This window comes from Jaculus jaculus, chromosome 10 (genome assembly GCF_020740685.1).
Source record: "Jaculus jaculus isolate mJacJac1 chromosome 10, mJacJac1.mat.Y.cur, whole genome shotgun sequence".
Taxonomy (NCBI): domain Eukaryota; kingdom Metazoa; phylum Chordata; class Mammalia; order Rodentia; family Dipodidae; genus Jaculus; species Jaculus jaculus.
This window is the reverse complement of record NC_059111.1, coordinates 96,386,841-96,402,139: the sequence shown is the minus strand read 5'-3', so window position 1 is coordinate 96,402,139 and position 15,299 is coordinate 96,386,841. Positions and strand designations below refer to the sequence as shown.

The window sequence follows — 15,299 nt, the reverse complement described above, 5'->3', positions numbered from 1 at the left end:
TTGGACGCTCCAGGACCCACATAAACCAGATGCACAAGGGGGCACATATATCTGGAGTTCATTTGCAGTGGTTGGAGGCTCAGGCTCACCCATTCTCTCTCTCTTTCTCTCCGTCCCTCCCTCTTTTCTCTTTCTCTCTCTCAAATAAATAAAAAAAAAATATTTAAAGCAACAACAAGAACAAGAAAAATGTCAAGAGCTGGGCGTTGTGGCGCACGCCTTTAATCCCATCACTTGGGAGGCAGAGGTTGGAGGATCCCCTTGACATCAAGGCCACCCTGAGACTACATAGTGAATTCCAGGTCAGCCTGGGCTAGACCAAAACCCTACTTTGAAACCGTCCTCCCCCCCAAAAAAAAAGGTAAAGAAAAGAGAAAATGATGTGTTCACTTGTTGAGATAGTAAGTGGTAGCTGTTCTCCCAGCTTGGAAAAAAAAAAAAAATCATTGTTCGTCAACATACATGTGCAAATATCGATGTGCTTTTAACCCAAGTGTCTTTTTACTTGTACCCTGAAATATTTGTCATGGTCCTCACACCACCCCGTCATCTGAATGCTAGGGGGGCCAGCACATCCTTGTTGAGCAAATGCATGGATGCACATGGGGGGAGTGTGGGGGGGGCTGTGGTGGAAGGGGCCCCTCCTTCTGCAGTTTGACCTGAGGTGAGCTGAAGTGGCGTCTCCTTGAGCCGCCTGACCTGGGATGAAACTTCCACAGCCTCCCACAGGGGTTAAGCAGGGGTCACCCAGCTTAGCAGAAACAGCAATGGCTTCCCTGATAACCAAAATTTGGATTCCCAGCCAGGCTCTATCTCGCAGTGACGGGGACGGTTATAAAGGATCCTCTATCTAAAGGGTGTGGTAGGGTGTCTTAAATTTAACTCTAGGAAGTTATAGACTCGTCTTTCAAAGATTTTGGCAGATAATTAAGTAAAATATTGCACTGCATATTAACAACCTGTCAAGTAGGGTATGGTGGGGCATGTTTGTAATCCCAACATTCAGAAGGCTGAGACAGGAGGATTGCCATGAGTTCCATGCCAGAGCAGTCCCGGCTATATAGAAAAGCCCTGTTTCAAAAAAAAAGATGCTGGTGATGGTGGGGGGGAGGGGGAGGTGGTTGTCACATAAGAGACATTCAAGGTAAATTTAAAATGTATCATATTTTCTTCTACAAAATTCTGCACTATCCCTTCTGACTCTCCAAATAGCTTTTTTTTTGGGGGGGGGGATTTTTTTAAGGAAGGGCCTCACTCTAGCCCAGGCTGACCTGGAATTCACTCTGTACTCTTAGGGTGGCCTCGAACTCCTACCTCTGCCTCCCGAGTGCTGGGATTAAAGGCATGCGCCACCGGGCTCTGACTCTCAAATAGCTTTTTTTTTTTTTTAAATTTTTTTTTTTTTTATTTATTTGAGAGCAACAGACACAGAGAGAAAGACAGATAGAGGGAGAGAGAGAGAATGGGCGCGCCAGGGCTTCCAGCCTCTGCAAACGAACTCCAGACGCGTGCACCCCCTTGTGCATCTGGCTAACGTGGGTCCTGGGGAACTGAGCCTTGAACCTGGGTCCTTAGGCTTCACAGGCAAGCGCTTAACCACTACGCCACCTCTCCAGCCCTCAAATAGCTTTTGATGTTGGCGCTCTGAGGGCTTAGGGCACTTCTCCCATGCTCCCACTCCTGTGATCTCTCTCCTGACCCGGCCACACCTCTATCATCTGCCCCACTGGCACTGTTACTGGGATCTGATGGGAGCAGAGGGTATTGACTGTGAAGCAGTCCTGGAGAGCCTTGTCCTTCACTGGGAGGCGCTGAGAGATTTGCAAACTTTGACCTCTGATCTGCCCCAGCCATTTCATCTAGTCACCTACCCCCCTGTCTACCCCACACATTGACCTCCACAGAGGGAGGCAGATCTGACTCTGAGGAGATGCAGTCCTGGGGTGAATCTTACTAAGATTACTCACCTGTCATGTAGGTGGTGATCTTCAGGCCTGGGGGCCTCCTGTGGACCTGGCAACATCTGTTTCACCATCCCCTTTGAGGAACTATTCTCTCTCTCTCTCTTTTAATTTTTATTTATTTGCAAACAGACAGGCGAGACAGACAGAGAGAATGGGCACACCAGGGCCTGTAGCCACTGCAAACGAACTCCAGCCTCACGTGCCCCTTGTGTGGCTGGCTTAGGTCGGTCCTAGGGAGTTGAACCTGGATCCTTTGGCTTGGCACGCAAATGCGTTAACCGCTAAGCCATTTCTCTAGCGCTCACCACCCTCTTTGAACCTGACCGTGCCTTCCCAGCAGCATAGTTCCTGTCTTGAAACACACTGCTCCCATATACAGTGACATATGTCCTGCCTTGATCACAGCACAGTGGCTTAGGTCCTGTCCTGCAATACTGTCTGAAGGGTTAATAGCCTTCCCTGAAAACTCAAGGGAACTAAAGAGTTAATATCTACCCCTAAAGCCTGTGGGCAATAAAGAAGCAACAGAGGTCTTGGGCCTTATTAAGTGAGACACCTTCTCTGATTGATGTACTCCCCTTAGCCTAGATGGCCTTGAAGGACCAGGGACCATCTGGGTCTCCTCCCTTAGACAATCCTGGCTGAAGAAGCCTATTCTGAACAAGGGCACAGACGGCTACAATTTTCATATCAACTGCACCTGGTACAGCCTGTTTCTTGGATCCTCCTTATAAGTTTGAACCCCAGCTTGGCTCAGTGCTTCGGCCTTCATCACACAGGAAGGCTGCTGCTCCCTCCCTGCTGTACCTCTCAATAAGCAGTCTGTCTGTAGAGATCGAGTCCGGTGTTCTCTTTCACTTTTCTCTTACACGATCTCTCCCTTAATGTGGGCACAGTCCTTCCTCTCGGGTCCAGCTCAGCATCACTTCAACAGGAAGCCTAACTCAGAATAGTCACCTCTGTTCTGTGCTCCTGGCCTTTACTTTTTCTTGGGTTATTTTCGAGGTAGGGTCTCACTCTAGCCGAGGCTGACCTGGAATTCACAATGTAGTCTCAGGCTGGCCTTGAACTCACAGCAATCCTCCCTACCTCTACCTCCTGAGTGCTGGGATTAAAGGTGTGTGCCATCATGCCCGGCTACCTTTACTTTTTAGTTGAAGGACTTTCTCTCCCTTTGGACTGAAGCTCCTGTATTGGTTTTGAGCCATTTCATAAGATAAGGGGCAGGGCCTCAAACTCAGTCATCGTTTCTTAAAAAAAAATTATTTATTTGCAAAATGAGAGATAGGGAGAATGGGTGTGCCAGAGCTTCAAAGCTGCTGCAAAGAACTCCAAATGCATGCACCACTGTGCATCCGGCTCTATGTGGGTACTGGAGAATGGAACCTGTGTCCCTTAGGCTTTGCAGGCAAGGGTCTTAACGGTTGAGCCATCTCTCCAGCCCCCCCCCACCCGTCATCTTTTTATCCGGCAAATAAAATAAGAGTGATGGATCATATACTGAACACCCACTGCATTCCTAACCCTCATGAACAACTCTCTGAAAGGTCTTATTTCCATCTCATAAATGGTGGAACCAAACTCAGAATTGCCTAAGTTCTAAACATGTAAGGCTCTCTTTGGCTTTTTGATCTCCCCACCTCCTTGGGTAACATTCAGTTCAAGAAATATCACTTGTCTTAGGCCAGAGAGAAATTTGCATCATTATATAACTCAGAACAAAAGATCCTCAGCTCTGAATCGAGGTGGTGGGGCAGTGGATGCTGGGGCAGGATGAGAAAGGTGGAGAGATTCAAGACCCTGGAATTTCAGTAGCATGGTTCAGCCCATGTCTGAAGGCTCCAGAACCAGAGGAACCCTTAGTTGGAGGCCGAGAACAGAGGGAGCTGTGGGTGTTAAATCTTGGAGTCTAAAAGTTGGAGAGTCAGATGTTCAAGAGCAGGTATAGAAAAGTATTTTGAAAGAGAGATGGAGAGAGAGAGAGAGAGACAGACAGACAGACAGACAGACAGAGAGTCTTCTCTGTTTTGTTTTATTCAAGCCCCTAGCCAATTGGGTAGTGTCTTCTCACATCAAGGCCCAAACTACTAGGTGCAGTAACTACAAAATGTCTGAATGGGGCTGGAAAGAAGGCTTAGCGGTTAAGCGCTTGCCTGTGAAGCCTAAGGACCCCGGTTGGAGGCTCGATTCCCCAGGACTCACGTTAGCCAGATGCACAAGGGGGCACATGCGTCTGGAGTTCGTTTGCAGGGGCTGGAGGCCCTGGCGTGCCCATTCTCTCTCTCTCTCTCTCTCTCTCTCTCTCTCTCTCTCTGCCTTTCTCTCTGTGTCTGTCACTCTCAAATAAATAAATGACCAAAAAAATTAAAAAAATAAAAAATAAAAATTTCTTTTTAAAAAAAGTCTGAATGTTTAGGCGCAGTTGACTTGGCTGTGAACTGGTGACCAGTGCAGAGAGCAGTGGACTCAACTGTTTGGCTTTGTTGAGGAAGCTGGTCTTGGGGAGGCATTTTGGGGAATTAGAAGTGAGTCCTCCTTTGTCCTCTCCACCTCTTCCTTCCTCCCTCCTTCCTTCCCTTCTTAACTTTTTTTTTCTTTGACATGGTCTCTGTCATGGTATATCGCGGGCTGAATGCAAACTCATTTCTCCTCTCCTCAGCCTCCCTAGGGCTGGAGTCACAGGCATGTGCCACCACATCCAGCATTTCTTTGTCCCTCCTTTGCCTGGCAATAATTGCAGAGGGGCTTTTTACAGACATTGTATGATCTGTGGGGATGCTAGGAATTTGGAGAATGGACGGCTAGTTTATGTCACAACTACACAGGATAGTGGAATCCACTCGACAGTGGTCATTGCTCCAGTTCCTGAGACAAGGAGACATAGAAAGTTTCACCAACAGAAGCACTGAATGACCCTTTACCTACAGTGGGCAGGAGTACAAACAGAAACTTCGAGGAGGGAAACAATGATTTTTTTTAATTCTTTTTTTATTTATTTATATTTATTTATTTGAGAGAAGAGAAAGAGGCAGATAGATAGAGAGAGAAAATGGGCACACCAAGGCCTCCAGCCACTGCAAACAAACTCCAGATGCGTGCGCCCCTTGTGCATCTGGCTTACGTGGGTCCTGGGGAATTGAGCCTCGAACCGGGGTCCTTAGGCTTCACAGGCAAGCGTTTAACCACTAAGCCAGCCCAACAATGATGTTTTAGAAGAAGAAGAATTTATATCAGCATGAATCATGATAGTCAAGGACCCTGTGTGTGTGTGTGTGTGTGTGTGTAAGCTCCAGGGTGGACTATATTGCAGTGGAAGCCGGATCACAGAGGCCTGAGGTTGGTTTTTACAATGTGTGGGGACAGAGTTGCAATTCCCCCAGGCTCGCTTGGCAGTCAATGAGTGCAAAGCCCTTACTACTCATTAACTTAAGAGACTCAGGTTTTCCCAGCAGTTAAAGAAAATGATCTTTCAGACTCATAAACTCTTGGACTCAGTTCCTATGATGGCCAGTGTAGTGGATTTATGGGTGACTCGCTGCCCTTGGGTAGATATGATCACAGTCTGGGATGTGAGAGAAAGTGGCTCACTTTCTGTGCCTAGGTGTAGGTAAACCAGCAGGTGACTTGTTCCAGCATGAGGCTTAGGGACAGTCAGAGTTGGAAGGAGGTCTGAGTCCTTATAGTCCAAGTTCAGGGTCTTAACATTGCTGATGAAGATGTAAGGGCTAGAGAAATGATGCAGTTAATTACCTGAGTTCAGGTGTGAAGTCAAAAACTGAACTTGGGGCTGGAGAGATGGTTCAGCAGTTAAGGTGCTTGCCTGGAAAGACTAAGGACCCTGGTTCAATTCCCCAGTACCCATATCACACCAGATGTACAGAGTAGTGCATGCATTTGGAGTTTGTTTGCAGTAGCTGAGGCCCTGGCCTGCCCATTCTCTCTCTCTCTCTGCAAGTAAATAAATAAAAATATAAAAAAAAAAACCCCGAACTTGAACTTCTTTTGAGTTTAGCAGCAGTTTATGTTTAAAAGTTTGGGGGTTAATATTTCTAGCTGCTCAATTCATAATAGCTAAGACCTGGAATCAACCCAGGTGCCCATCACTGGATGAATGGATGACCAAGATGTGGTATATCTACATGATGGAATTCTACTCGGCAGGAAGAAAAAAAATGACACAATGAAATTTGTAGAAAAATGGTCAAACTCAGAACAGATCATACTAAGTGAACCCACACAATCACAGAAAGACAATTGTCACATGGTCTCACTCATTTGTGATTCCTAACCTGGATCAGCCAGAGTTGCTGACATACCTGTACGGTATCTGGAAGCTTGGACAATAGGGAGTGTAGAGCTTGAGGGAAGAATAAGTTGGGAGTGGGTCACAAAACTGAACCCAAATTGAACTGGTACCATATCCTGGAAGTCACACTAAAAGGTTGAACCCTCAACAGGACCTTAGGGGGAAGCACCTGAATCGAAGAACCCTGGAGAGGGTGAGATGAAGCCTAACCTTAAATTTCTTCTGTTTTTCTCTCTCTCTCCCTTTCTCTCTCTCTCCCTCTCTTTTTCCTTTTCCCTTGGCGCTGGCCTGTAATTTCCTGTACCAGTACACACGGTTAACATCCACAGTGAGCTGTTGATTGGAGGGACCTACAGGGTCTCCCAAAACAAACAAGACAGACTTCTGTCAGAGCACTTGATTACTACCAGAGGTTAATGGTAAGACCCTACTGCTGAAGACATCATATGCTGTAGGCACTGGCCATGGAGAGACCTGGTTGGAATCTGGAAGAGAGCCAGTCTCCAGACAGTTAACCCATCTAGTGCTAAAACTTTGTGTGTGGGCTGGAGAGATGGCTTAGCGGTTAAGCGCTTGCCTGTGAAGCCTAATCCCCAGGACCCACGTTAGCCAGATGCACAAGGTGGCACATGCGTCTGGAGTTGGTTTGCAGTTTCTGGAGGCCCTGGTGCACCCATTCTCTTTCTCTATATATGCCTCTTTCTCTCTCTGTTGCTCTCAAATAAATAAGTAAATAAAATAAAATAAAAAATACTGATTTTTGTCAGATGGTCCTGAGTGCTGATTAGAGAGATACAAGAGGGCAAGGGGCATGAGAATGAATGCAGTTGTGTTCAGGGCACTCAGAGAAGGCCTCTCAGAGAACCCTTGTGTTTTACCTCTTGATGTGCTGAAACCTAATCCCCACTGTGATGAATAGGATTAGTGTTCTTGTGACAGAGAGACCCTCACCATGTGAGGATCATGTGAGCAAACAGCTAGAAGGTACCATCTGGGAACCAGAGCAAGCCTTCATACCCGTTCTTCTGGTATAGCCATCCTGGCCACAGGGAAGACAGTCTAAAGAGACAGGTGTGCCCTTTTCTTTGGCCAATCAACTTTTTTTTTTTTTTTTTTTGTCGCGGTAGGGTCTCCCTCTAGTTCAGGCTGACCTGGAATTCACTCTGTAGATTCAGAGTGGTCTTGAACTCACAGTTGATCCTCCTGCTTCCCTAGTGCTGGATTAAAAGGTGTGTGCCACCACACCCAGTTTATAAAACTGTTGAAACAATAGTACACAAGGAATTTTCTGAGAAATATCATACTGGGAAAAGCTCCATTACTCTTTCATTATTTATCCTTCTCTGTATTTCTTTTTTTTTTTTTTTTTTCATTTTTTTGAGACAGGGTCTCACTCTACCCCAGGCTGCCCTGCAATTCACTATGTAGTCTCAGGGTGGCCTCGAACTCACGGTGATCTTCCTACCTCCACTTCCCAGGTGCTGGGATTAAAGGCATACGCCACCACACCCGGCTTCTGTCTGCATTTCTTGAGTCTTTGTTAAATGTGGACAAGGACTCAAGACTTGAGAGTCACTGGCTGGTTGGGGGGGGGGGGTTGGCTTCTAAACTCACCCAGGGCCCAGCCAGTCTCCCATATCATTATGGAGACCTAATCTCATATCAGTAGGATCACACCATGACCAGTACTTCTTAGATATGCATACCTCTTGTCTTCTATTTAATTTTTAAGTTTTATTTATGGGAGAGAGAGAGAGAGGGAGGTGGGGGGAACGAGAATGGGTGCTCCAGGGACCCCAGCCACTACACATAACTCCAGACACATGCGCCAACTTGTGCATCTGGCTTACGTGGGTCCTGAGGAATCGAACCAGGGTCCTTTGGCTTTGCAGGCAAACGCCTTAACCGCTAAGCCATCCCTCCAGCCCATCTTGCCCTCTATTTAAGCCTACACCTCATGTCAGTATTCCAGGACAGTCTGGTGGGTGTCACTGGACCTCTTTATTTATTCATTTGTTCTGCTTCTCAGTATAGACTCATTGAACAAGTCTATTTTCTCTGCTTTTCACTATTACTAGTGCCTTTAATTGGCTTAATTGTGAACCAGTGTCTTGTTAGGGGTGGCAGGGTCCTGGCTTGTATCCTAAAGAGTCTGGTAACAGGGCTGGAGAGATTGCTCAGTGGTTAAGGCACTTGCCTCTAACGCCCAACAACCCAGGTTCAAGTTCCCAGTACCCACATAAAACCAGATGCACAAAGTGGCACCTGCATCTGGAATTCATTTGCAGTGGATGTATCCATTCTTTTAAAAAATATTTATTTATTTATGGGGGGGGGGAGAGAAAGAGAGGGAAAATAGGCACGCCAGGCTTCTAGCCATTGCAGACAAACTCCAGATATGTGTGCCCCCTTGTGCATCTGGCTTACATGGGTCCCAATGAATTGAACCTGGGTCCTTTGGCTTATGCAGACAAGGGCCTGAACCTTTAAGCCATCTCTCCAGCCCTTTATGTGCCCATTCTATCTCTTTGTCTCTCTCTGTGTCTGTCTCTGCTTGCAAATAAGTAAGTAAATAAATAAAAACAACTCTGGTAACAATTCTCGAAAGGGAAGGAGAAAAGAAGAATATTTAATTCATTGTATCATTCTCACTCACTGGGGTATGCTTTTCATGCATTAGCTTACCAAATGCTCAGTATGACTTTGCAAGGTAGTTTCTATCGGCATAATTCCAAAGTTGAACAAAGGTTAAAAGACATTAGCAAAGCCAGTCGTGGTGGCACATCCCTTTGATCCAGGCATTCAGAGGTAGGAGGATCAGTGTGAGTTCGAGACTACCCTAAGATTACATAGTGAATTCCAGGTCAGCCTAGGCTAGAGTGAGACCTTACCTCAAAAAACCAAAAAAAGGGCTGGAGAGACGGCTTAGCGGTTAAGCCTTTGCCTATGAAGCCTAAGGACCCCGGTTCAAGGCTCGGTTCCCCAGGACCCACATTAGCCAGGTGCACAAGGGGGCGCACGCGTCTACAGTTCATTTGCAGTGGCCAGAAGCCCTGGTGCGCCCGCTCTCCTCTTTCTCTCTCTCTCTCTCTCTGCCTCTTTCTCTGTCTGCTGCTCTCAAATAAATAAATAAAAAAAATTAGCAAAGTGTGTACACCTTGTAAAAACTTTAAATAATTTTTTTAAATTAAAAAAAGGAGGGCTGGAGAGATGGCTTAGCGGTTAAACGTTTGCCTGTGAAGCCTGAAGACCCCGGTTGGAGGCTCTATTCCCCAGGACCCACGTTAGCCAGATGCACAAGGAGGCGCACGCGTCTGGAGTTCGTTTGCAGAGGCTGGAGGCCCTGGCGCGCCCATACTCTCTCTCTGTCTGCCTCTTTCTCTCTCTGTCCCTCTCAACTAAATAAATAAAAATGAACAAAAAAATTTAAAAAAAGGAACTGAAAGTCCCTCATTGCCTCACCTCTCAAGGAGAAAATATGTAAGAAGTTGGTGTAAGCACCTTAGTTTTTTTTTTAATTTTTAAAAAAATTTTTTATTTATTTAGTTGAGAGTGACAGACACAGAGAGAAAGACAGATAGAGGGAGAGAGAGAGAATGGGCGCGCCAGGGCTTCCAGCCTCTGCAAACGAACTCCAGACGCATGCGCCCCCTTGTGCATCTGGCTAACGTGGGACCTGGGGAACCGAGCCTCGAACCGGGGTCCTTAGGCTTCACAGGCAAGCGCTTAACCGCTAAGCCATCTCTCCAGCCCAGCACCTTAGTTTTAAAAGTGAACAACACTCAAATACTTTTTTTAAAAAAAATTTACTTTTTAAAAATTTTACTTAATTGCAAGGAGAGAGATAGAGAGAGAGAGAAAAAAAAAATAAGTAAGCATGGGCCTGTCAGGGCCTTCTGGGACTGCAAACAAACTCCAGACACTTGTGCCTCTTCTTGCATCTGGCTTTAAATGGGGACTCGAAGTTGAATTCAGGTTGTCAGAGTTTACAAACAAGTGTCTTTAACTGCTGAGCCATCTTGCCAGCTCCCACAAGTACTGTTTATTTTATTTTATTTTTGTTTATTTGACAGAGAAAGAGGGGGGGGAGGGGGGGGGAGGGAGAGAATGGGTGTGCCAGGGCCTCCAGCCAATGCAAACGCACTCCAGATGCAAACACCCCATTGTGTATCTGGCTAACGTGGGTCCTGGGGAATTGAACCCGGGTCCTTTGGCTTTGCAGGCAAACGCCTTAACCACTAAGCAATCCCTCCAGCTCACAAGTACTGTTTTTTAAACACGAAACTGGGACCATAGTGTAGTATTATTCTGAAACTAAACCTCTACTCTAGGCACTGAGTCTTGGTTAGTGTACTTAACTAGTCTTACTACTAATAAGCAAGGCTAGGCAGGCTTGGTGGTTCAGACCTGTATTGGCAAATTCAAGGCCTGCCTGGGTTACAGAGTGAGTTCAAAGCCATCCTGGGAACAAAACAAAAACCAAAGGCTGTAGATGAGTGGAAGAGTGTTTGCCTAGCGTTTATGAAGCCCTGAGTTCAATCTCCAGCGCCGCGAACAACAGCAACAACAAATCCCAGCCAGCACTTGTTGGTAGGTTAGAACTCTGTCCACACACCTGATGTGTGTGACGTCATCCTGGCCGCTCTGGCTCCAGTTTCCCACATTTGTGAAAAAAGAGGGCAGAGGCCAAAAAAGAAGTTTTGCAATGTAAAGCCAGTGAGCGGATCCACCTCAGCCCCTTCCCGCCTCGTGACTATGTGTGTGGGATGTTTCACGAAGTGCAGTCTACTTGACTTGGACCAGACGAAAAGAATCAGGATAGCAGGAAACCAGCGAGGACCGAGCTGAGAGGTTATGGCTGGGCGGGGCCCAGAGAGCTCAAGGGGCGTGGCCTATGCGGAGGGGGCGGGGCTCCCGGCGCGGGGAAAAGCCTGACGCCATCGAGGGGCGGGGCTCCAGGCTCGGGGATAGGTCTGACGCCAGCCGAGGGGCGGGGCTCCAGGCGTGGGGGGGGGGAGAGAGCCTGACGTAGGCAGGGGGCGGGGCTCCAGGCGCGGGGAAGTGCCTGACGCCAGCCCAGGGGGCGGGGCGTGCAAGCAGGTAGGCGGCCGCGACGTGACGTACTGGTCTTCCGCGCCTGGCTCCGCCCCGTCTCGCGCTAGCTCCGCCCCTCCGCCCGTCGCGCCGCCGCCGTGCTCCCTGGAGCGAGCGGCGGGCTCAGCGATGGCGGAGGCCGTGGAGCGCACCGACGAGCTGGTCCGGGAGTACCTGCTCTTCCGCGGTTTCACGCACACGCTGCGGCAGCTGGACGCCGAGATCAAGGCGGACAAGGAGAAGGGGTTCCGGGTGAGGGGCTCGGGGGAGCGCGGCGCTGCCGGAGGGAGCCGGGGAGCGGGCCGCCTCCTCCTCCTCCTCCTCCTGCTCCTCCTCGTCCCCCGGCAGTTGCGCTCGGGGACGAGGGAGCGGCGCTGTCACGGCTCGGGGACCGTAGACATCACGGGTCTGGCCCCTCGCAGGACACACGAGGGACAGAGGTGGTCGCTACTTGTCTCAAGTTTGCCCGCAGACTCAGGGGCATCGGGGCCCAGGGGCCTGATTCCCGGTGCAGAGCTCTGCTCTCCATCCCAGCCTCCCGGGCAAGTGCTGCGCAGGAGTTGGGCGGGCTTGAACTCCGAGGTTGAGGAGTAGGTCGATGGTTGAGCTCTGGCAGGAGAAACATTCAAGATCGGTTCTCCACGGCTGCGGGGAGCCAAAGGGTCTGCAGCCCCGAGACTGCTGGGCTCATCTGCGGTGTTTGCAGAAAAATGGCCTTGCCAGAAACTCGGCTGTTTTGCTTCTGCGGTTCAGGAAGACCTCGTTGCACGTTTTTGAAATACAAACTTCTACGATACGGACTTTTTCCCTTGAGAGGTTCTTGGGATTTCCGTGCGTGTGCATTGTGTGTTTGTATGTGATAAATTGGTGGTGTCAGATGGATTGAGGGAGGCAGTGAGCTAGCAGGACCACTGGCCTTGCTGAGGTTAGTGGTTACTCGGTGGCAGAGCACATTTTACTTCTCTAGGCTTTAGCGTCTTGACCTAGTTTCAAAATAGGGCAGGTGGGTTGGCATTGGTAGCCAAAAACATTTCCAAGATTGTCTTCTCTGATGTAATTGTAAAGGAGGTGACTGGTTGACAGAGCTCTGGTGCGGCTCTGATGACTTGCAGAAGTCAGTCTGTTTTCCTCTTGGTGACCCTTGGAATCCTGGGATTGTGGAGCTGGGCGGAGGACCCTGGAGATTGCCCCCGTGCACTTATTTATTTTTGCAGTGTGAGGCAATTGAGACCACAGTTGAAGTGGCATTGCCAAGTTGCTCAAGGTGAGCCAACACATTGGAGCCAGATGTCTTGCTTTCTAGAGTTTCATATGTTACATGTCTAGCACCAGAAAATAATTTTAAAGGTGTTACATTAACTTGTTTTGAAGAGTTTATGGAGTGCCAGTTTAACATTTTTTGTGGTTTTTTTTTTTTTTTTTTTTTTTAGCATTAGGAAGCCACAGTTGAGCATAAAGCTGTATTCTGTGGTGGGGAATTCCCTTCCATCCTGGGTCCCCCCCTCCAGCGCTGCTGTTTCTCACCAGGTGGACAAGATTGTGGACCAGCTGCAACAGCTGATGCAGGTGTATGACTTGGCTGCCCTTCGGGATTATTGGAGCTATCTGGAGCGCCGACTCTTCAGCCGGTTGGAGGATATCTATAGACCCACCATCAACAAGCTGAAAACCAGCCTGTTCCGCTTTTATCTTGTCTACACAATCCAGGTACTTGTTGATCCAGGGTATTTGGATATTCTTTTAGTGGGGAGAGCTATTTGGTGCAGAAATAGATTGTTTTCTTACCCCTAGGGAGGGCTCTAAATGTTACCATGGGGAAGAGTGTAATAACCACAGTGCAAATTATTTCTCTTTCCAAGCCCCTTCCTTATCATCTGTAGTTCATTTGACTTGTTCCCCCCCCCCATTCCTGTGTCGTTGCTTTAAGCACTTCAGCCTGGGTGGTAGTTTAAAGATTATAAAGTTTGATAATAAAGATAATACAGTCTAATAATAAAGAGTACAGCTCATTTTAAGGAAGAAATCATGTTACTTGAACATCAACAAAGGATTGGTTTTCAGGGTGGCATATGCCATTAGGATTCAGTTTAAACTGACCTTGAAATGACGAGTTCCTTTAGAAAAGGATGACAGTTTCCTTCATATCATGGGGTTTCGAGATCTTGCTTTGTCACTTACTTGGCAGGCGAGAGCCAAAGGCTGTTTGCTGTGCAGCAGTGAAGACGCTTGCTTACCTGTGGCTTCTGTCTCTCCCTCCCCTGGCTGCTGCCTCCTTTGGGTCTTGGCAGACGAACAGAAATGACAAGGCTCAAGAGTTCTTTGCAAAGCAGGCCACGGAGCTCCAGAACCAGGCTGAGTGGAAGGATTGGTTTGTCCTGCCCTTCCTGCCATCCCCAGACACCAACCCCACCTTTGCTACCTACTTTTCTAGACAGTGGGCCGACACCTTCATCGTGTCCCTGCATAACTTCCTGAGCGTCCTGTTTCGGTGCATGCATATCCTTTTTTTGCTGCGGGGGGGGGGGGGGGGGGGGGGCGCTCTGGACCCAGTCCGAGGCATTCAGACAACGCAGTCAGTAGCCACTAGTTAGGATGCAGCCATTTCTTCCACAGAATGCCCAGGGATCACGGAATGTGTCATGTGAGGGGGCTGGACAACTTGTGGTTATTTTTGTCAGGAGGCCAAGGAGTCATAAAGCCGTGGTTCTGATGTTGTGTTGCCAGAGGAAAATAACTGATATGTTCAGGCAGGGCACAGGGGCGCTCCTCTACAAACATTTACTTTTGGTGTGTGTGACTATAGTGTATGCATGTATGTGTGCAGATGTGCACACTCCATGTGCATGCATGTAGAGACCAGAGGAAGATGTTGGATGTCCCCAACCCCACCTGAGACGGTCTCTTACTAAACCTGAACCTGGAGCTCACTGTGTTTTTGGTTAGACTGGCTGATGAGGGAACCCCTGTTATCCTCCTCTGTCAGCTTCCCTCAGTGCTCAAGTGACAGTGCACCCATTGCCAGTTTTTTTATTTTTATTTATTTTTTGGGGTGCTGGGGATGGAGCTTGTGCAGCAAGCACTCTTACCCTCTGAGCCATCTCCCAGCCCAGTTACTTCTTGGCGAAGCTAGCCAGGCTTGAGATTACTCTCTGTGCATGACGTATATCCTGGACTATCACTTATTGGGTAGCAGATGAAAACTCTTGATGGGTGAGAACTTCCTGCCTGAGATTGTGTTTGGATTGCTCTGTGGGACAGTGACTTCAGTCTTCCTTAACTTGCCAGAAAACAGAGTAGCTTTAAAAATATGTATGGGGGGGGGGCGCTGGAGAGATGGCTTAATGGTTAAGGTGTTTGCCTGTGAAGCCAAAGGACCCAGGTTCGATTCCCAGGACCCATGTAAGCCAGATGCACAAGGGGGCGCACGTGTCAGGAGTTCGTTTGCAGTGGCTGGAGGCCCTGGTGAGCCCATTATTTCTGTCTCCTCTCTCTTTCTACTTACAAATAAATAAATATTTAAAAAAACAGCTAAAAAACCCTTCTTAAATGGAAAACAAGACTATGTATGTGGGAGGAGAAAGGGAGAACACAGCCCACAATTTAGAGTGTTCCACCCCTTTGAGACCCTGAGGCATGTTCTTATCTAAGCTGGGAATCTCGGTCTGAGAAGGGAGTCTGGCTTAAATGAGACTGCCGGGAGAGGCACTGATAAATTTGGGTGTGGCGAGGCCTACCCACTGCAGCCATGTTGGCCTCTGGGAGAAAGGCTTACCAGTTGGAGGCTCCTGCCTTTGCTCTTAGCTGCTGTTTGGTGGATGAGTGTGAATTCACCGCTTGTCAGACCTGCCTCTCTCTCCTGCTCCTCATTTTTCATACTGAGGGCTTTCCCAAGAAACTAGCTGGGTGTTTATGGCATGACTATATGGGCCCCCAGG

The 15,299-nt window shown here is 48.2% G+C and overlaps 1 protein-coding gene across 2 annotated transcripts in view; it reads left to right on the top strand.

The window, feature by feature from the left end:
• The first annotated feature begins 11,463 nt into the window (after positions 1 to 11,463).
• Wdr91 (WD repeat domain 91) overlaps positions 11,464 to 15,299 on the top strand; it is a 29,295-nt gene continuing 25,459 nt past the window's right edge. Inside the window, exons 1-3 of one of the 2 annotated variants that reach the window (XM_004661191.2) lie at positions 11,464 to 11,616; positions 12,892 to 13,071; positions 13,653 to 13,860. In XM_004661191.2, the coding sequence (XP_004661248.2) occupies positions 11,494 to 11,616; positions 12,892 to 13,071; positions 13,653 to 13,860 (511 nt within the window). In that variant the 5' untranslated portion in view covers positions 11,464 to 11,493. Of the gene's footprint in view, positions 11,617 to 12,611; positions 12,629 to 12,891; positions 13,072 to 13,652; positions 13,861 to 15,299 lie in introns of those variants that run through there. The other variant, XM_045160352.1, reaches the window with a different exon arrangement.